Here is a 21541-nt window from a genome sequence, read left to right as displayed (position 1 = left end):
GCAAAATGGTACGACCGTACGGAAAAAGAGCTCATAGCTCTTTAAAGCTACATATCTACCAGATGACCCAGCCACTCCACTTCCAGGCACCTGTCCCGGAGAAACGAAAGCATTTGCCTATACGTCCCTTCAAGTCCGTGAATGTTCACAGCAACTTGTTTTTTAAATCACCTATAACTGAACAACCCACGTGTCCATCCACAGATGAATGTGTAAAGAAATCATAGTATCTTCATACAATGGAGTATCACTCAACCAAATTTTTAAATAAAGTACATCTATACACATCATAGAGGAATCTCAGAATAGTTCTGTTGAGTGAAAGGAAGAGTACATGTTGTGTGACTTCATAGAAAATTCTAAGACATGCAAATTAATACACGGTTGACCCTTCAACAACATGGGGTTAAAAACAGCAACACCCACTACAGTAAAAAAAATCCATGTATGACTTTCATCTCCTCCCTCCAAACTAAACGACTAATAACCTATGTGGACCAAAAGTTTTACTGATAACATAGTCAATAAATATATGCTTTATATGTTATATGTATTATATACAGTACTCTTTTTTTTTTTTTAAGATTTTATTTATTTATTTATTTGATGGAGACAGCACAAGCAGGCAGAGCAGCAGGCAGGGGGAGAAAGAGAAGCAGGCTCCCTGCCCAGCAAGAAGCCCGAGGCGGGACTGGATCCCAGGACCCCGGGACCATGACCTGAGCCGAAGGCAGCCACTCAACCGACTGAGCCACCCAGGCGTCCTTACATACAGTATTCTTACAGTGAAGTTAAAGAAAAGAAAATGTAAAGAAAACCATAAGGAAGTGAAAATACATTTACATTACAGTACTGTATTTACTGGAAAAAAAAATCGATGTGGAAGTGAACGCACCCAGTTTAAACCCATGCGAGATCAAGGGTCAACGGTTCGATGACAGAACAGAGATCAGTGGTCACCTGGGGACAGATGGGAACAGAGAGCAGAAAGAAGGGATTTTGAACAGGAACGAAGACGTGTCTGAGGGAGATGGATATGTCTGGTACCTTGACTGTGACCATGGTTACAAATACACACATGTGAAAAGGTACCATTTTAAAATACTGTATCTCAGTACCATTTTAAATACTGTATCTCAGTTAAACCTCAAAAGATTTGTGTAAAATAAAGAACAAAACCAAAATACGTTTAAAAGCCACATCTGTCTACTCCATGAATGGCACAGTTCGATCCTCTGCACTGTCCTAGCCCTTGGGATTTCTACGTCAGCATCCACGGGGATATCTCCGATGCTGCAACAATTTGTGTCTAATTCCGTGTCCCCTCCTTTCCCCCACCTCCACTGAAAGGGATCCTCTCTTCTCTTGATTTGAAACTGAGGCCAAGGAGCAGAACTAAAAGCAGAACACATTCAAACTCAGAACATCTTGCTGACTTTCCTGAGAGACTCTTTCAGCCAAAGACCACATGGCTTTGCTGGTGTCGTGAAATATTCTGGCCAAGAGGCATTTTACCAGACTTCACCAGGATGCTGGGGAGAAGCACAGCCTGTCAGACAGGAATCTCATGGACCACTGGGTGGGTAAGGTCCCTCCCATGAAGATTTCATGATTCCACAAACCCAGAATCTAAAGTATTTAGTTTTGCCTTCGCCCTGGGAGTCTGGCCTTTAAAGGACCAAGTTTGTTAGAAGGCAGCTTGGAAAGGGCATAGTTACAAATTCTAGTTCTGGCACTTTTATGTATGTGGTCTTAGTTTCTCCATCTGTAAAATGGGTATCCTGATGCCTACAAAACAGAATTAGAGTGAAGATCTAACAAGATCATGGATGTAGGTTTTCACCCAAGGAACAGAGGTACAACAGAACTATCCCCTCTCCTTAACCACACCAAGCCCTTCACCCCAGCACACACTTTCTTCCTTTACCGATGGATGGGCAAGTATGAGTAGCAGGGGCCACTCCCATCCTTACCTGGAGCCAAAGTTTGTCATGCTGAGACCACTTCCCACCAGCGATGCACTGAAACGTGGCATTCTGCCCCACGTTCACCTCGACATTTTGGAGCCGCAGAAAGTGAGGTGCTTTTCCTAGAAGAGAAACCAAATGGGACGTGAGGACTGAATTCAACAGTCTGCACCACTTCCCCACAGGTGGACGGCAGCTCAGGACTACCGCTGGGCAGGGGGGAATCCACAGCGGGGAAGCCTCCTGGGGCAGCGAAGCTTTGTCTGCTTGCCCGCTTCCTGTGAGCCAGGCTCTGCTCATTCTAAGAGCTTAGTGTGATCGCCGTACTTAAACTCCAGCAATATGCATGCAGTGGGTACTATCCCCATTTCACGGATCAGAAAATGAAGGTTCTGAGGACTTCCATAGTTCAGCACAGTCAGAGAGCCAGAAAGCAAGGAAGCTAAGACATGAACCAGGTCTTTCGGAGCCTCAAAGATCCCTCTTTTTAGCGTCTGGGTAATACTGGCATGTTTAGAGGGAATACCTAAGTGGTTCAAGTCAGTTAAGCATCCTGGGATCAAGCCCCTTGTCGGGGGCTCTGCGGGGAGCCTGCTTTTCCCTCTGCCTCTGTCTTTGCCCCCTGCTCGTTCTCTACCTCTCTCAAATAAATAAAATCTTAAAAAAAAAAAAATACTGGCATGTTTGGAAGGGAAAATTAAAGGTGGGGCGTGGGGAGGATACACCAGAGAGAAGTCCTACCTCGGGTGAGAGAGCGGAAAGAGGGACGCTGAAACAAAGCACCTCAGAGCCTGAGACCCACACACCTGGGCTCGGAGAGGACACTGATTGAGGAAGATGATAAGGAGGGCAGAGCACAGAAGGGAGAAGAGGTGGAGGAGAAAACCAGGAGCTGTCATTCACACAGGACTCGCTGTGCGGGGTCCACACACAGTCACTCACTGAACCCAACACGGCTGGTGGCGGGATCATCTCTGCCCTCCAGTGAGGGAACTGAGGCACAGACAAATCAAGCAGCATTTAGAGTCCACACTCTGAACTCTACGGCACAGTATCTCCCCAAGATAGGAGGGATGGGGGACACTGGCTCTGGGGACTTGGCATTAACAGGACAAGGGACTTTCAAATAAATGAAACTCACAGGGTCTGAGCAATCATCCCAGAAAAAAACTGTTATATGTGGGGTAACAGGTTCATCTCTTTCCTTTTTGTGGAGTCAGGGTCTCACCATGTCGAGCTCACCAAAGAGGTGAGGGTTGCTAACCCATGTCTAGAAGTAAAAATTTCTTCACTAAGGCACAAAAGTGCCAAGGATCCCCTAGCACATGAACCAAATCAAGGATGAACCAGACAGCCGCTACCCCACGATGAGACCAAATGAACAGTTGCTAAGAGGATCAAGAAGGTTCAACAAGGGCCTCTGGCCATCTTTTCAGAGAGAGTCCAGTACCCAGAGAGACACTAATGGCAATAATGTCACTTATCTAAAGCTCTAGCAATGTCAGGCCCTGTGACAAATGCTTTACATGTTTTATCTCATTTAACTTCATAACATCCCCATAAAGCAGACAATATGCCTAGTCCCCTCTCAGAGAGGCAGAAGCTGAGGCTCAACGAGTTTCATTTGCCCAAAGCTACATGGCACTAGTAAGAGGCAAACAAAATTCAGTCCAAATTCTGGCCCAAAAGTCAACATTTAAATCGCACATTCGCCGGCTTCCTGGGTAATGGGAAGTCAGTGGTGTCACTTGGAACCCAGGGTGGAGAGAAAGGGCTTGCAGGCCAGGCTGGGCTGACTCGAGGCTCCTCTCATGGCTCCCAAGTATTTAATCATGAGTCATCCCCTTCCGAGCCATCTGTCCCCATGGCCTTCATACTCCGCAGGACGTTTTCTACCAACGTGCGTCATGACATACAGAGCTCAGCCATTCCCAAACCTCTGGCGTGATTAGGCAGACTTGCTGTGTGAAAGTACACCTTCTGCTCAGGTTCTTAAACCAAGGACGGTAGCTTGGGGACCCCCTCGTGCTACCTTCAGGACCCCACGGCTAAGGTGGTGTCAAGCAGTCGAGGCGTAGGGGGAGGGAAACCTCTCCTCGTGGGGCTCTCCGAATGGAAGATTCCGGCATCTGGTCAACCTGACCAACGTCATGCTGCTTTGTCTGAAATCGCTTCCTTTTGGCTTTCCTGTATAATTTTATAAAGTTATTTTTGGAACTATCAGTTCAAGTCCATTCAAGTAGGACTAAGAGTAAACACTGTAAGCCCCTTTATACCCCAGGTTTAAAAGGGAGGGACCATCCATCCAGGACAGGGAGGGAGGACAGTCTTAGCTCCAGGGTTGGGAGGCTTTGTGCTGGGTTTCACAAAGGGACGTCTGTCTTTACCCTTGGGGACACTGGGCAAACAGTTTAACCTCTGGGACTTGTGCAATGAGAAATGGATCTTGTCCGGATCAATGTCCCCTGCTTGCTTCTGATTCCCAGCTTCTCAGCAGCAGACCTTTGTCTGGACTCTTTCATCTCCGGGCTCTCCTCCTCCCTCCCTTCTGGGTTCAGGGGTAGAGAATTTAGAGGCTTAATGGCCCCTGGGGTTAATATTCTGGTGAAACGTGGACTGTTTACAGCAGCGAGGCTGAACCCGTGCACCCACAGGAGCCATTTTTATAAATGAATAAAGTAGCTCAGTTAGAGAACAAAACAAAAACAAAACCCCACCTCCTTGCTCCATCATTCACATTCCCACTTTTGACATAGATTTGCATGAAATAGAGATTTCGGGGCATCTGGGTGGCTCAGTGGGTGAAGCCTCTGCCTTTGGCTCAGGTCATGATCTCAGGGTCCCGGGATCGAGCCCCACGTCGGGCTCTCTGCTCAGCAGGGAGCCTGCTTCCTGCTCTTTCTCTCTGCCTGACTCTCTGCCTACTTGTGATCTCTGGCAAATAAATAAATAAAATCTTAAAAAAAAAAGAGAGAGAACAGCAAAACTGCACGCACAGTGACAACTGGCATCTGACACCAGCCTCAGCATTGAGGTGGCACTGAGGGGTGGTAGGGCCTGAGGAGAAATGGATAGAGACCCCATGGCCCCTTGAAAGGGGCAGCTGTTACTCAGATCCAGCAGAGAAGGCCACTCCAGAGTACTTTGCTCAGGGCAGCCCATCGTCCAATTTTTCAACCCAAGTAAGAAATCCAATTTTATGTGAAATCTCTCATTCTGAAGTCTTGACTAAATTCCTTTACAACGCCATGGAGGCTTAACCAAACACATCTGCAGCCAAGCTCTTCTCACGTGCGGTCTCTGTTAGCTCCTATAAAGTCATCTAAGAACAATTCCCACTGGCGGGTCCTGCCTTGTCTGGCTCCATAAATCCAGGGATGCCCCCCACCCCTGCAGGCAGCACGCTGGGGATCACACGACTGCTAGCCCTAGTTCAAGGTTCCCAACATAAGAACTTACCGAGAACACCCTCGTCCTGCCCAGCCCTCTGTATGCCCTTACTCTTGGGTCTGCTCTTGGAGCCCTGGCCTCATCCCCACCTCAGGACACAACTGCGGAGCCTCCTTGTGTTGGCGACCTGTTGAGGCCACTTCTCTGAGCTCCTGGCCTCTCTGACCCTCTCTAACACACACACACACACTCAAGTCCACCTCTGAGCCCTCTGTTCTCTCACCTATGGTTTTCCTCCGGCACCTACAGCTCGGGGAAAAAATTTATACCACCAGCTTCCACTTGCCAACCTGAGGCCAAACACAGCTGACTCTGGGGCCCAGCCCGGCCTCTAACTTGTGCTTCTAAACAAACCACCTTCACTCCTCACGGAGACCCAGCACCTCCAAAGTGGGATCCCGCTGAATGGGGCTAACGGCAAACCGGCTGTGCATTTGGGGCAAAATGCCTTGATGCTGGTGACATTTAAACTCCTGCCGATATCAATGTTGCATCTGAAGACACAATATTGTGCCCTTTATCTCGCTCTTTAAACCTTCAGCGCTCAGTAGGAAGCCATGCAGTTGAGGAGAAAGCACAGTACCCACATTAGAAACGTGCTGGAGACACTCAGTGGGCTCGGGGACATGGCCCTGCAAGGTTGTGATGGGGGAAAAAGAAAAAAGGTTTAAAAAATTCTACAAGTCAGCTTGGGAGCTAGAAACTTGGGAGACCGGGTGGAAAATCATGCCGACCTTTCTCGTGTGTGATTCTAGCTGCGGTGTCCCTGCTCACAGCTGACACGGAGAATGACAGCGGAGGGGCGACTATGGCTCAAATACTTTTAGAATCTCACAAAAATGTTAAATGTGCTATAAAATACAGACGAGAGCATTCGGTTTGTAAGAGAAAATAATTTCCTTTGAGTATTACGCCTGTCTGTCGGTCGGTGTTTTGGAAGCTGCAAGGCAATCATGAGAGGTCAAAACTTCAGCCCAAACCAACGGAGAATACAGCTGCAGATCAGGCACTAACTGCCCCCTCCCCACCGGCCCTGCAACTTCTGAAATATTCAGTGCAATCGCTTATTGATAAGTGCTGACGTGATGTTAATAGGAAAAATGTTTTGGAGGACGGAAGTGGAGAACTACAAAGCCTGGGGAGAATGCATGTTTCTCCACATAGTTAAATTTTTAACACCCATGAGTGAAGTCATAAATGCATTCATATGAAGGCTTTGGAGGGCAAAAGGTACTGTCACTGCAGAGGACAGCACGGAAACCCCTAGCAGCGTGCACGACTCACGTTCCCCGAGTGCCCCAGGATGCACGCACAGTCGGCCCGCTGGAGGGCATCACTCAGGCTCCAGAGACATACACCAGCCCCGCCCACAACCTGCCAGGGGCCCGAGCCAAAAATCCAAGGGAGTGCTGTTTTTGACACCTCTAACTCCGAAAACTCATCCATCAAATAGGACCAGGTGACTCTACGTCCTAAATCTCTCTCTCATCTGCCCACCGCTCTCCATCTCTGTGCTTTGTTTCTGCACAGCACTGCTGACCATCTGCTATGGGGTACACTGTGTCCCCGCCCCCAAAATATTCATATATTAAAGCCCTACTGATCAACACTGCAGAGTGCAACTGTATTTGGAGATAGGGCTTTTAGGTGGACCTCAATCCACTCTACCTGGTGTCGGGAGAAGAAGATTTGGACACACAGAGACATTTCAGGAGCACATGTACAGAGACCTATGAGGAGCACAGAGCAAAGCCCATGGGAGGACAGAGCAAGAAGGCAGCCACCCACAAGCAAAGGACAGAGGCCTCAGTAAAAACCAACCATGCCCTCTTCACCCTCGAATTCTACCTATAGAACTGTGGGCAAATAAATTTCTGCTGTTTCAGCCCAGCCAGCCTATAGTATTTTGTATGGCAGCCTTAGCAAACTAATTTACCCTCTGTTATATACCATATAATTACCTGTTTCATTTCCAGTATCTTCCACCTCAATGGAAGCCTATAAGGACAGAGAATGAATGTGTCTTACTCCCAGAAGCTCAGAATCGTGCCTGTCCTGGAGTACACGCTCAGGAAACACATGCAGAACGATGAACGGACGTCTCTCCACCAGCCGGGTCCAGGCCACCACCACCTACCTCTTCCATGGCTCCAGAACGTCCTTCCTGACCAGTGTCCTGGCTCCTCTGTTCCCCTTCAACTCATTCTCTGCAGAGCAGCCACAGTGGTTTCTAAACACTTAAACTAGGTCAAATCAATCCTAGGCCAAGTTCCTCCAGGGGTGCCTCCCTGTGCTTCCATTAAAGTCTAACCTCATCAAGGCACTCAGCCCCTGTGTCCTCCAGCCTCAGCCTCCCTCCCCAGTTTTCACTCGGGTCCTTTTGCCCTGTGCCCCCTACACTCTGGCTACTTACGCGACACTGGTAAATTCCCATGGCAGGGCCTTTGCACCTGCTGTTTCCTCTGCCTGGCCTGTCCCCCTCCCTAGATCTGCGCATAAGGGACTCAGGTGTCAGCTCAGACCACAGGTGCCCAGACCTCTCCCCTGCCCTCTCTGCCTAAGGAGCACTACCCGACCCCAGCCACTCATATTTATTCTCTCCACTGTGATATCACCATCTGAAATTGTATGTTACTACTTAATATTACTTATTGAGTGGCTTTCCTCCCCCTGCCGCTCCGCTAAGTTAACACCATAGAGACAAGGATCTAACCAGTTCGGCAACCAATTCGCCCTACCCCATGTCCAGCACCAGTTCCTGACACAGAGCTTACGCACCATGATTTACTTGTTGAAAGACAGTAGGAACAAAGAGCTGGAGCGGATGTGCACGGAGTGCCCAACTGGACAAGGAGGGCTTGGCAAAGCCCCCCTCCCCTCCCCGTGACTCAGGAGCCGCGTGGACAGACTCCCTCGGACGACATGTACTGCCAGGATTTGTACGTATTGTTCAATGGAATTGTTCCAATCCCAGCCACTATGACGGGTCCTCATGTTCTGCTTTCTGGGAAGTTTAAGCCCAAGCTGCCCAAGCATCGAGGGTACGCTCGACGTTGTGCCCCCATTACCCACGAACGCAGCCAGAGTCACGTCCTTCTGAGTTGTACCCTACGGACCATTTGCTGGCGAACCGGCTCTCGGCCATAACCATGCCTTCTGCACTCTCCAGCAGGCAGACTGCAAGGCTGCGAGGAGAATCCTAAATTCAGGAGCCGCCCCAGTGAGGAGGGGCGGATTCCAAGTTGGGGTGGAGGGGAGCATGAGGCTTTGGGGTGGAAAGGCATCCAAACACCCTCCGGGGAACCCTTTCCCGTACAGACTTCTCCAAGAGAAGGAAGTATTTGGCTTCCATGGCAAACCAGTGCTTAGAGTTAAGGTGGAGCTGAGGTTGGAAGAGGGGACAGGTATCAGGGTTGGGCCTCTGGACAGAGGTGAAAATTCCACTCTGAGTGGAGAGATCTGGGATCCCAGACAAGAGAGCCGGGCCAGATTCCCCTGGGAAGGGTCAAAAATCACTTACAAGAGCAAACCAAACAGACGGTAAGAAGCAGGGCTGCAGGTGGGTGCTGCTGAGGGGAGCATCCCTGGCGAGGATGGGATGGGTGTAGGGCCTAGGGAAGCTGAACCCCACCTCCCGGAGACGACCTCAAAACTGGAAGTTGGGCAGAGCTGAGCATGTGGAGTTAAGCAGACCACGAAGAGGACAAACATGACCTCATGCATTTGTGCAGGCTGAGATCAGAGATCATTCTTTAACAGGCAGCTGATCCTGATTCCCAGAAGGCCAGGGAAGGGGACAGCTTTACCCAGGTGGGTGGTGTTACCTGCATTTCTGCTACATAAATGGTGCATGGAGTTAGGGCAATAGTGCTTGGAGTTAAGGCAGAGCTGAGACTGGAGCAAGGAACCAGAATCAGCCTGAGCCTTATGAAAGAGGTGAAAATTCCCACTGCATGGCCGGGGACGGATTTCTGGGAACCTCTTCACATGAGGTCTGGTTCAGCAGGCATGACTACATGGACAGATCCACCTAAGGAAATCCCAAAGATTCAGCAAGTAACCCAGAGGTCAGGAACCTTACACCAGAGCAATGAAGATTCTGGTAGGATCTCAGCATTCCTGAGAAGCTGGCCGGTTTTCTGGGAAGAAGGGTTCCCATGCACAGACACAAAACACAATGATCCCAAACACTGTCTTGCCAAACCCCTTGGAACTTGTCCCAAATTCCTCCAGAGAGGTGCTCTAAGCAACGAGTCAAACGATGGCATTCTAGTGCCGGGGAAGGAAGTGATGTTCAAGGTTCTAACAAATTCATTGTAGCGGAAGTAGAGTCATTTCAGTTAAAGCAACACGGGTGGGGCTGATATGAGAAGAGCCCCCAAATGAAAGGACTGGAAGGCCTCTAACCACAAGGGGCATAGCACTTCTTGCAGAATCAGCAAACAGCACGCAGACAATAGCATGACTCATGGCTACAAGGAGGGAGTAGGGCAAACCCCCCAGGAGTTACCCAGAACCTCCTGGCTGCCAAGAAATTAATGGGACTCTCCAATATGCAGAATTCTCATAAATAAGGGTTCTGGAAACCCAGCTAGCCCTGGGCTGCCATCGTCCCCATGCATATATCCCTTTGACTATAGTCCCCCCCAACCAAATGTCACTAGATAAGATGCCATCCAATGCCCCTCTGGGATTTCGTGAAACTGTGAACCAGACGTCCTTGCACAAACATGTTGACGCATCTGAGACTAAACACAGCAAAGACAGAGAACTTCAAGAGAGAGACTGGATGGGCACAAAGGAGCAGTATGGCTTCTAGGACTCTTGACCCTGAACCGTAAGTACTAACCGCTATGAGAAATCTCTCTTGACGCCTACGCAGGGCTGATGAGTGTATTTAAAATTACTTTTAAAGAATTAATAGCTTTGGGGTACTTTTCCCTGTGAGTGAACAGTGTACTAATTTGCTCCGTGTTTTGGTGGTGTTCTTTTTTTAAGACAATTGCACAAGATTCTATCCAAAGCCCTCTAATTCTTCCACTTCAGTGGTCTGAATCCCACTAATAAACAATCAGGACTTCAGACTCCCTTAATGACGGAGAGAGATTCAAACGAAGACGTTTTGCCACTCTCTGCAAATTCCTGGAGGTGCTGCCTGTTGAACAGGCCAGTGAAATTACGAATTTATTCAGGACTGATTGCATTGAGTATGTAAGCATTTCTGAAGGATTAAAAAAGAGAGAGAGAGAGCAAGCGAGCGAGCCAGAGATGGTTGTAAGCTGACTGCAGGCTCCAAGCTCCCCGGTCTAGCATGGAGCGAGGCTGAGTGAGGAGGAGGAAAGAGACTTACTGCATGGATGCGCAAGGACCCGGATCTCGTCCACCGCGATGTACCCCGGATGACCCTTCAGAGAGACGGATTCAAATATCACCTGTAACACACAGGGTGGGAGTCAATTTCACAGAAGTGGTTGTAGGCATCACAGGAAGCTGCCCAGCCCCCAAGCCCTCTGTGTTTCAGCTTCCCACCAGAACCTCCCAGAGAGGTCTTCTATCAGCCTTGTAGCTACGCTGGCAATGGACTCGGATTTTCAAAACAAAGTTAAAAAAAAAAAAAGGCCACAAATCTAATGCCCAGCAAAACAAGAGTCAGCCACATGGAACATTTTTAATGGATTTCAGAAATAACACTTGAATGCAGAAAAACAACCCAAACATGGCCTGAAACCCCGATCTGCACCTTTTTCATTGTTGTTTCAAGTGTAGCACAGAGGAGAATTCCTTCCTAATACCCCAAATTTCTTATGACGTGGGACAGAGGAGCTTACCTTGGAAGCTACCATAAGCTGAGAAGGGTTTACCCTGATTTGATTCTACAACCCCCAGGAATATAGTCCATCTGAATTTCTTTAATTTTAATTCTAATACAGTTAACATTCAGGGTTATAGTAGTTTCAGATGTACAACCTAGGGATTCAATACTTCCACACCACACCCAATGCTCATCACAGCAAGGTCACTCCTCGACCCCCAGCCCCTATTTGTCTCGTGTCCCCGCAAGCCCCCTCTCTGCTCTGGTCCCATTCCCTCCTACCCCCAACAGTTCGTTCTCTGTAGTTAAGAGTCTATTTCTTGGTTTGTCTCTCTCTCCCACCTGAATTTCTTAATAACACCTCTTGAAGATAAGCCCCAGGCACAAATGTTGGTATCCAGGAATCCAAAGGCAACAAGTCCTTTGAATTCTCCATTCTGACTCTCACCCAAGCAGTGTAATTCAGTATAGCTTTTAAAACTCAGTTAACAGCTTTCCTTGCCACCCACTGTCTAACTTTGCCTATGACATGTGACTACCTGTATAGACACCTTGACCAATGCCCTTGACCTCCCTAATCCCATGGTCTTTATCTCCCAACCAGCTTTAGCCACATCCGCATCCTTATCCACTCCAGAAACCAGAAGTTTCATCCACGGGTATTCTGACACAGCCTCCGGCCCCTCACTCCTTTTAAACCTGTTCCCGCTGCTCATGTCATACCCTGGATCTCATGCTTCCCAGAGTCTACGTGATGGCCTACACCTCCTGTATTCTCAGCAAGCCCAGGGTGGCCCCGCCATGTTGGCTAACCATTCCCATTGATCTCAAAGCCCCAATTCTTTCACCCCCTCGTTCCAACATTGACAAGTCTATTGCAAACCTGCCTTCTCCACTTCCATGCCTCACACAAATACTCCGCTTCAACATCACCCACCCAGTCCCAGCAGACACCCACAGCACATCTTCAACAGGTAAAGGGACAGGAGATGGGCTGAGTTCTAATTCTTGCCCATCATCCGAGGTTAGAGGACACCTCGGATTACCAAACACCAACCATTGCCTCCTCTCCTCAAGGCATGCCCATGCTCAACCCTTCCCACCTCTGCTGCATGTTCCAGCTTCTTGGTCCTTCCTGGTTCTGTCTCTTTACCTGTGTCTCTGAACTCTTTTATCCTTGATTTTGGCACCTGTAAATGCTGGGGCTTCTCTTATTCTTTAAAAACTACACTTGGGTGGCAGGTTCTGCTCTGGCACAGTCTAGCTGTGTTTCAATCACATGTGGTATTCTCAACGGTTTTATCTACACTCACTCTCAACACTCCCTTACTTCCCATTGCAAAACTCCCCACCACCCCCCCGCCTGCCCCCACCACTATCATCTGGACTTTGTCCCCAACACTTCCCCCAGAACTGCTTTCATGGCAAATACCAATAAGTGCATAGTTGCTAAATCCAACAGATAGTTTTCAATCCTTAAGAAAGAAGACAGTGTTGTGGTTGGGCTGTGGATCAGAATGCCTGGGTTCCGGTCCTGGCTACACCACTCACTACCATGTGACTCTGGGCAAGTTATCTACTGCTCTGTGCCTCAGTTTCCTCATCTATAATTACAGTGTCCACTTCCTTGGATAATTTTTCAGATTAGAGTTAATACCTATTTGGAACAACATATGGCACATGGTAGATCTTCAATGTTTGCTAATAATTATTATTAATACTTGACCATTTTTCTATTAATTATCAATGTTTGTAGCTTCTCCCTTTCTGGATCACTCTTGTTTAGGCTCAAGTGACACTTCACTCTTATGGTTTTTCTCACAGATCTGAGACTATACTACCATAGGTTTCTTTGTAAGCACTTGTCCTCCTAAATTTACCCCTCAAATGTGAGGTTCCTCTATTCATGTTTTTACTGAGCACACTCTTCCTCCAATGACTGGCAGTTCACTGGCAATCCCCAAGTCCAGCGCTACTCCATAATTCTCAATGAACAGTAGTCTCACCCAACTAAGAGATCTGCATTTCATGCCGATATTATACACAGATGCCTCAAACACAAGCTGTATGCAACAGATCTAAACAGCGTCCCTATCAAGTTGTCTCCCCTACAGCCCCATTGTCCTTCTTAAATATGGGCCTCAGTGGGTTACCCTATGACCTGTCCAGTCACTGAAGACTGTGATGTGGGCATCTACTGGGGCTTCTCCTTCTGCCTTGCTTCTCATTTTCTTTTTGCTTCTTAGTATTTCTAAATCTGGCCATGTCTTTCCATTTTTTGCTATTAAGTTGAACCATATGAAGCAACTACTTTGTAAGTCAAAGCCAGTTCAATTCCAGTCCAACAGCTCTGGTTCAAATCTCCATTGCTCTTCATCTCTAACTAACCCTGCCAGCCTATACAATGGACCCTTCTCTCTCCTATCTTTCACTCCTCACTTCAAGCCTGTGGACAGAATGTAAGACGGATGATGAGACCAAGAGGAAAACCTTCAAATGGAAACTTTTTGTGGCCCATGTGGTCACTCCAGGTTAATGGATTTAGAGGCCACTGTTCTCAGTGGGGCCCAGAGCTCAAACAGCTATAATGAGAGAGCAGGGACCTGGTAGAGAGGGTGGTGATGGTTGCCAAGAGGCACATACTTGGGTGGTAAGATCTATCATTAAGGCCACACATGGCTGCCTGAGGATTGTGTAAAATTACTTGGGAATGATGGTTACACCAAACATACAGCAACCGACTCTAGTATAATAACCACCCTGGAAGACGGGTTTACTAAGGTAACAGGGTCCTTCAGAGACACAGAAACAAAAATGTGTAGGGAGTGGGGGAAAGTCAGCAGAAATAAAGGATAAAAAAAGGATAAATGCTATAGCCTGCAAAGAAGTAAGTCAACCAAAGACCTTACTATAAAAAAATTAAGTATCTACTTACATTTTCAATAACTGAAAGAAAAACAAAAGCAAAGGCCATAGGGGAAAAAATAAAATAGAACACAGAAAACACATTTAAAAACAAGAAAGCATTCAAACTGTGTAATAAAAAATGACAAAAGAAAAAACATTTCTGTTGTGACAATAAATATAAATGGATTAAAATAGAGAAAAGGTCTCAGACTGTCTAAATAAACAAAATCTAATTCTACACTACAAGATAAAATGATCCAGTTAACTTAAAAGTAACAAGTTGAACAAATGCATAATGGAAAAATGCAAATAGACAGAAAACGGTTGTTGTAAAAATAATGTAAAAGTGTCAAAGTATAATTTAAACTGGAAAAAAAAACATTAAGTGGATTAAAATGTTATTCTTTAAATGCATGAGTTAATAGATTTAAAAAGAGAAAATGAAGAGGAGTAAAAACAAAATTTGGAAAAACTTTAACTCATGTCTTAGACTCGGGCCAAATAGAAAAAAAGAATTAGAAGTATGTGCTTGTATCTTATGAATATATGAATAATAAGATGACAAATAATAAGATGAATAAAAATGCCTTTACTAAACACATATTATTTAACTCAAATGTCAGACTATAGGTTAAAGATTAACTTCAAAAAGTCTCTCAAAGAACAAACTGTATAGGTCTGGGCCTATGTATTTTCTACGTTTTCTAAGGTGAAAATTTAATGACAAAAGCTTAAAACTCAATTTCTTAAAATTGAAATGTATTTCTTAAATATGTAATGCCTTCCATAATAACTATGATTTCAAAGTATGTTTTGTATGTTAACAGAAGTCTGAAACAAAATTAAAAGCCAAATGGCAAGTTGAGAACAGTATTTGTAACATCTAGGTTGGCTAAAAGATAAATAACCTGTTTTGTGTCAAGAATTCTGAAGAATCAACAAAATAAATCCCCCAAAAGAAAAGCTAACAAGTGACTTCAACAGATAATTCACAAAAGATAAAGTAGGAGTGGTAACAATCTATGAATGTATCTTTTAAATGATACCAGGAAGATTAAGGCAGATGAGTATTTTCTTTGTACTTTTCTAGGTTTTTTAAATTTTCTGCAAAAGAATAAGCTACCTTACATTTGCAAAAAAAAAATTAATTGCTTTATGGTGCATTACATTTTTGTATCTTTCTTCATGCTGTATTATCACTATGTCATATACCATGGCACAATTCATTCCACTATAGCACCTATCAGCCTATCACACCATACTGTAATTGCTTGTTCCCAAATCATTTCACTCCCTAAACTCTAAACCCACCGGGAACAGAAAGAGTGTCTTCATTCATCCCTTCATTCATCATTTACAGAGACCCTCCTCTGTACCCAAAACTGGGACACATGTTAGGGCTATAAAAGTGAATGAGACGATTAAAGGTCCTAACTCTGATGAACTTCACACTCTAGCAAATGGAAATGGAAATTAAATAAATATATAAAATTAAACTCATTTTGTAATTGGTGTTATGAAAGAAATAAATAGAATATTGTGATTAACTAAGGGGAAGAGGGTCTACTCAGAGTGGTCAGGAAAGAACTCTAGGAGGTGATACTTAAGATGAGACCAGGACAAAAGTGACCTGTTAAGAAAAGTGTCAGGGTAAAGGCTAAGGTCATGAGGCAGGAAAGAGTTGGGGATGATCTTGGAGCACAGGAATGAGACTGATGTGGCTGGGATACAGTGAGTAAGCTAGAGAGGCACAAGGTGAGGCTGAGCATTAGCCGGGGGGGTCAGACGAAGTGGAGTCTTACAAGACATGGCAGGGAGCCTGAATTTTCCTCTAAGTCACCAAAAGTTCTGAAGCTGGGATGTGACATAATCTAATCTGCATTCTACAAAGATCCTCCTGGCTGTGCTGCGGAAAGTGTAGTCATCCAATTGAAAGAATAAGGATGGCTCTAATGAAGGTGGTGGTCAGCAAAGACGTTAATGGCTGGAGAGGTATTTTGGAGGTAGAGATGACATAATTGCTGTTGGAGCAAGAGGGGAGAAGTGAAGGAAAGAGAAGACTCAGTGAGGACTCTTCAACTTGGGGCTTGAGCCTCTAGGTGGAGTCTGGTGTCATTTACTGACATGGGAAGATGACATAATGAATGTGTGTGATGGGCACAGAGGCAGGACAACATCAGGTTTTCTTTTTGGCCATGCTAAGCTTGAGATGCCAAGTAAACATCTTAATGGATATGCTGAGTGGGACCCTGGCTTTCTGCTTCTGGAGCTCACAGGTGATTTAGGACCAGAATTACAAATACGGTAGCTTTGGCATCTAAATGTCATTCCGAGCTGAAGAACTGGATGAGGTCACCATGGAAGACAGAGTAGGTAGTTCAGAGAAGAGAGCTAGGGCCCAAGGTCAAGTGCTAAAAGCACAACAGAGGATTCTGGGTGGGATGGTAGAGACTGAAGCATGATTTTAGGTAGAGAGAAATGAATCAAGGAAATAGGATAGCACACAAGGGGGTGAGGGGATCAGTGAAACAAGCTTCTAGAAGGAGGCGTGAACTGGGGTTAGGACTGCAGTGAGGGACTGGTATTGATCAGAAAGGACACCTCATCAGCTGAGGCTGAACGATAATAAAAATAATAAAAGCTGAACTATAACCACAATAATAAAGGTTGGCAATATTTACCATTTATTTCACGGTCTTGATCCAGTCTCTCAAAAGTCCTAAAACATGGGGCCAGCTGTGTTACCAAAGCTCAAAGGCAGAGCCAGAGGTAGACTGAGAGCTGAGGGCCAGGGCTCCCAGCTCAGAGTGCATAGCCATACCCATTACTGGGCTTCAGTGGAAAGCAGTCCATTTCTCATTTAACCAAAACACTTGGTCAAGCAGAATTCTATTTTTTTTTTCCAGTTAATCAAAGTACAACTTAAACTCTGCTAACATTCAGACTGTTTCTCGCAATCATGACCCTGTGTCTAACCCGTATCGTAATTATTAACAAGGTTTCCATTAATGAACGCAAGGCTGGTCATGGGAGGATGGGTGAGAGGAAAACATATTTGTTCACTGTTCTCTCTCCCTTCCTCTGCAGAAATAACAATTCTAGAATGAGATAGGGAATCTTCCACTTATCAGAATTCCTCTTGAGTGTGTGTGTGTGTGTGTGTGTGTGTGTGTGTAGCATCAGGGTAGGTTAGACTTGGGTTTCTCAAACATGGGAGAAACATATTCCATAAGAAACAAGGGAAAGAACTGTAAAGGGTTTGCAATATACATGGTAAGATATTGATAAATATTACTATTATTGTTGTTCTTAGTCTGGAGAGAGGGATGGACAGTAAGAGGAGGAATCCCAGGGAATGATGCTAGGTCTCGGGAAAGGAAGAAGCTAATGGACCACCCAACATAACCATCCAATCTAGTCTCCCCCTCAAGCTTCCACTGAAATTCCTACACTTAACACAGTCTTTGATAGGAGTCCCAACTGTCAGAAACTGGCCCAGGCTAGACTTCGGGTCCACATGGGGTTACATGGAAATAAAGAGCCACATGTGCTTGCAGGAACCAAGGGAGATGGGAAAGGTGATGGGAAGTAAGAACAGAAGCACAGAGAAAAAGACCATGGCAGCCCATGAATTCCTTGATGAACTCTCCAGACTCCTAAGATCCTAGAACTAAGGGGATATTTCTACCACAGGGCAGGCTGGGGATACAGCTGAGAATATAGTACTTCCCGGGACAGAACTGGGGCAAGTCCTCCCCATCACTGCCAGATCACTCACAGCAAAATGCTCACAATGCACGCAGGAGCCAAGAGGGCCTTGTCTTGGGCGTGCCACTCCAGAACTAGAATTTTTTTTTTTTTTTTAAATAAAAATCATGCAAGCTGCCATAAGATAGAGCCCTCGATGCCTGGGGAGTGATGCATCCACAACAGAGACACAAGAGTGGATGTATCAGAAATAGGGCCAGAAGGGAAAGGAAAGGAAGAAGGCCTACTTGGACTCACCTGCTGAGGCAGGTCCCCCCAACACTGAACTCTCTCAATGAGGCTGGCACTAAGGTGGGTAGAGAATTGTAGAGGCTACTTGAGTGCTGTTTGCAGGCGGCAGGGAGGGCAGAAGTAGACCATGCCAACACCTAGGGATGCTCCATGTCAGTGTAAGGAGGTAAGGGCCCTGACAGGATGGGGATGGGACAGAAGGCCTAGGCAGGGAAAACTACCAGCTCTGCAGGACATTCTTCAACCCCAAGGCCACCACATGGACCTAGGATCAGCTACAAGTGCCCAGCCTGTAGAACCTTAGAGACCTCCTAGTGCTTGCATGGAGGGGCACAAACCTCTCCCCAGGCATGAGCATGAGTGAAGTCAGGAATTAATTTCCCAGGAGAGGCTCAGAGATGAGTCACCCTCAACCTCTCCAAAAAGCAGCTTGTGTGCATGTCGGGGGAAGGAACGGATAGGTCAGGACACTGTTTAGAGGAGTGGGTACTCTTTCCTCACCTTCTGCAGGCCTTGAGCAGAGAATCTGTACAGCCAAAGTCTGAAGGGCTGCAAACGTCTTCTCCAAAGATAGAAAAATGTTGGCTCGCCAGCACCCCTCTTAGGAAGATGACTACGTATTTCCATGGAGAGGGGTTGCTCAGGGTGAAATCAAGAGCGCCTCTCCCCAACCCCAGCCCCAGGAGGCCTGAATACAATGAAGAGAGCTCGCTGCTCAGCAGAGAGGGGAGGTGAAAGAGAGGAGATGGGGGGTGGTAAAGGGTGGGAGAGTGGCCCCCTCTGTGAGATGCACCCCCCCCCTAAATTACACGTGAAGTCACTAAGCCTCCAGAGTGCCAGAAGCTAGTGCCCCATCCCTGAGAAAGGGACAGGACCTCAAGCCCAGTGGAATCCAAGCCTGGCAGACCCTAGATTTCATGGGCCTACACAGAAATTACAAGCACTAAATAAAGGTCAACTTCATCCAGGCAGGTGCTGGAACACAGAGTAAGCAGGTGGCTGCAAACCAGTGAAAACGCCTCTTGTTTTTTCCTAAATCTTGGGACAGAACAGTTCAGAATCATTAAAAACATAAAACAGACTTAATATCACCTGCAAGAGGGCCCAGAGGTAAAGAAGAGCTTAAGCGGTTTTAATAAGGCCCTGCTCTTCCGGGAGGAGGCAGGTGTGGGGGTATACGGTCAGGGGCCATTCATCCCCGGCCCTGCTGAGACCCTGGTGCCACAGAAACCCTAACAGGAGAGATGAAATTTCCCTGTTCATTACAGAACTAAAAGTCAGTTTTGGAACTATGAAATATGACTTTAATAAATGAATACATAAGCCATCAGGATCTGCGTCCCAGCACAGCTGAAAACTGAAACTGTGTTTAGTCCACAGAATCATGCACACAGGACCAGAGCCCAGGGTCTGATGAATTTTCAAATCCGCTCTGCAAGCGTCTTTGACTCTCCTGACAGTCCCTTCTTCTGTCCCCTGGACGTATGTATGGGTAGTGACTCCTGGAGCGTGCAGGTGCACCTGTGTGTGCCCCTCTGGGTGTGTGGCCACAGACTATGCACTAGTGGCTGTGTGTGTGTGTGTGTGTGTGTGTGTGTGTGACACACAGAGAGAGAAGTTTCTGTCCTAAACTGTTACTTTAAGTACATTAGTGGCTTTCTCCCCACAAGGCTCAGAGCAGAGGATACAATGTAATGGAATGATGCTGGAGGGCCCAACAAGTTAGAAATCCAAAAATTCTCCCAGATGAGGCTGCTCATCACAGGGAATGATACAGAACTTACAGAGGACAGCTCAATCACGGTGGGGATTTCTTCACAGAAGGCATCCTTCCCCCTTCCTCTCTCTCTTGTTCTTCCCTCTGTTCCTTCCCTCTTTCTTCCAACAGTCGCTGAGGCCCGCCACCAGCCTGACACATTGGTTAATACATATGCTATCTCCTTCAGTCCACAGAACTCTTCACCATACCTATTTCCTTCTCCATTTTACAAATGAGAGAACTGATTCAGAATGATGATAGGATACATCCAACATTACACGGCTAGTGATTGGTAGATTCTTATAATGTGCTTTATTCCCCCAAAAGCAGAAAACTGAGCTTGGTGCCAGAGGACCTAGGGAGGATTATGGGAACTTCCAGTCTACCGATGGCATGCCCTATTCTAGAACTCAAGACATGTTGCTCTCCAACACAAGGAGTTACTACACAGGTCAATGAAAGGCAATAAGGTTACCACAGAGCTGGGACAAAGGGGATGCCCAAGAGATGTCCTCTTTCCCCTCTGTATCCCTTCAAAGACCAGGGCCAACACTGGCACTGTCCCTGTTCTGGATCACTTTTCCTGCTCATAACACATGCACCTGTGTCCCTATCCTATAATCCTTTTGCCCTAGATAGGGGTTTTCTAACTGGAGCCCTATGCTTCACTGGGGTTATCCATGGACGTACAGACACACTTACTTTATTTATATTCAGTTATATGGAGGGGGAGTCTTGGGATTAGGCATCCGGGTTCTGGTCTCAGCTTTCCCAATGATCTGCTGTGTGCTCTTGGACTTTAGTACCCGTCTCTAGACCTCAGTTTTACTACTTACTTCAAGGTTCAGCAAACTATGGCCTGGAGGTCAAATCTGGCCCTCCTCTTGTTTTTATAAATAAAGTTTTATTGGAACACAGCTGCATGCTTCCACTCATTTATATATTATCTGTGGCTGCCTGCACAGTCCCCCTGTTGAACACAGTCCACAGACGGTGAACTGAAGGATGTCTCAGAAGTTCCCACCACTAACCTTGCCAGCCTCCGGTCCACTTCCTTGCCACAAAGCTCAGAGCAGACTCTAGAGAAATTTCCCCCAAATGCACGTCTGACTATGTCACCTCCTGACTTAAACCCTTTCAACAGTAGGCATGGCAATAACTGCAAAATAGGCAGAAAGGATTTACTGGGGTGATGAGAATGTTCTAAAACTGGCCGATGGTGCTGACTGCACAACTTTGTAGATTTACTAAAAATCACCGGATTGCACACTTACATGGGTAAATTCTATGAAACGTACGTAAATACATAAAACGGTTTTTAAAAAAGAAAAGCTTTCAAGAGTCCCAGGCCAAGTGGGCCCACAGCTGGGCTTCCCTGGGCACCCTCCAGGGACTGACTGCAGCCTGTGCGGCGTGTGTTCTCCATCCACACGGAGAGAAGGCGGCCAAGTGGGAGACGTGTTTAGAAGCCAGGGCAATGAGGTGGCATTGCTGAGACATTTTTACTACAGTCATGAAAGTGCTGGTCCACAATGAGTTGAACGGAAAAAACTGGTCTTTCCCAACGGTTTGAGGAGCACTGCTCTTGAGGTGGGCTCACACTTCATCTCCGTGGCCTGGCATTCAAAGCCAGCCACACAACCTACT

The 21541-nt window shown here is 46.5% G+C and overlaps 1 protein-coding gene across 14 annotated transcripts in view; it reads right to left on the bottom strand.

Annotated features, from left to right (window-relative positions):
* The window catches only part of PTPRT (protein tyrosine phosphatase receptor type T), a 1045273-nt gene that overhangs the window by 683665 nt on the left and 340067 nt on the right, over positions 1-21541 (bottom strand). For all 14 annotated transcript variants that reach the window (XM_032838508.1, XM_032838515.1, XM_032838509.1 and 11 more), the window contains 2 exons: positions 10768-10849; positions 1974-2089 (listed from right to left, as the gene is read on the bottom strand). In XM_032838508.1, coding sequence (XP_032694399.1) covers positions 1974-2089; positions 10768-10849 — 198 coding nt within the window. The remainder of the gene's footprint in view (positions 1-1973; positions 2090-10767; positions 10850-21541) is intronic.

This window comes from Lontra canadensis, unplaced genomic scaffold, assembly GCF_010015895.1.
Source record: "Lontra canadensis isolate GAN:19392208 unplaced genomic scaffold, GSC_riverotter_1.0 scaffold105, whole genome shotgun sequence".
Lineage (NCBI taxonomy): Eukaryota > Metazoa > Chordata > Mammalia > Carnivora > Mustelidae > Lontra > Lontra canadensis.
The sequence above is the reverse complement of the archived record's forward strand: the minus strand, read 5'-3'. Positions and strand labels throughout refer to the sequence as shown.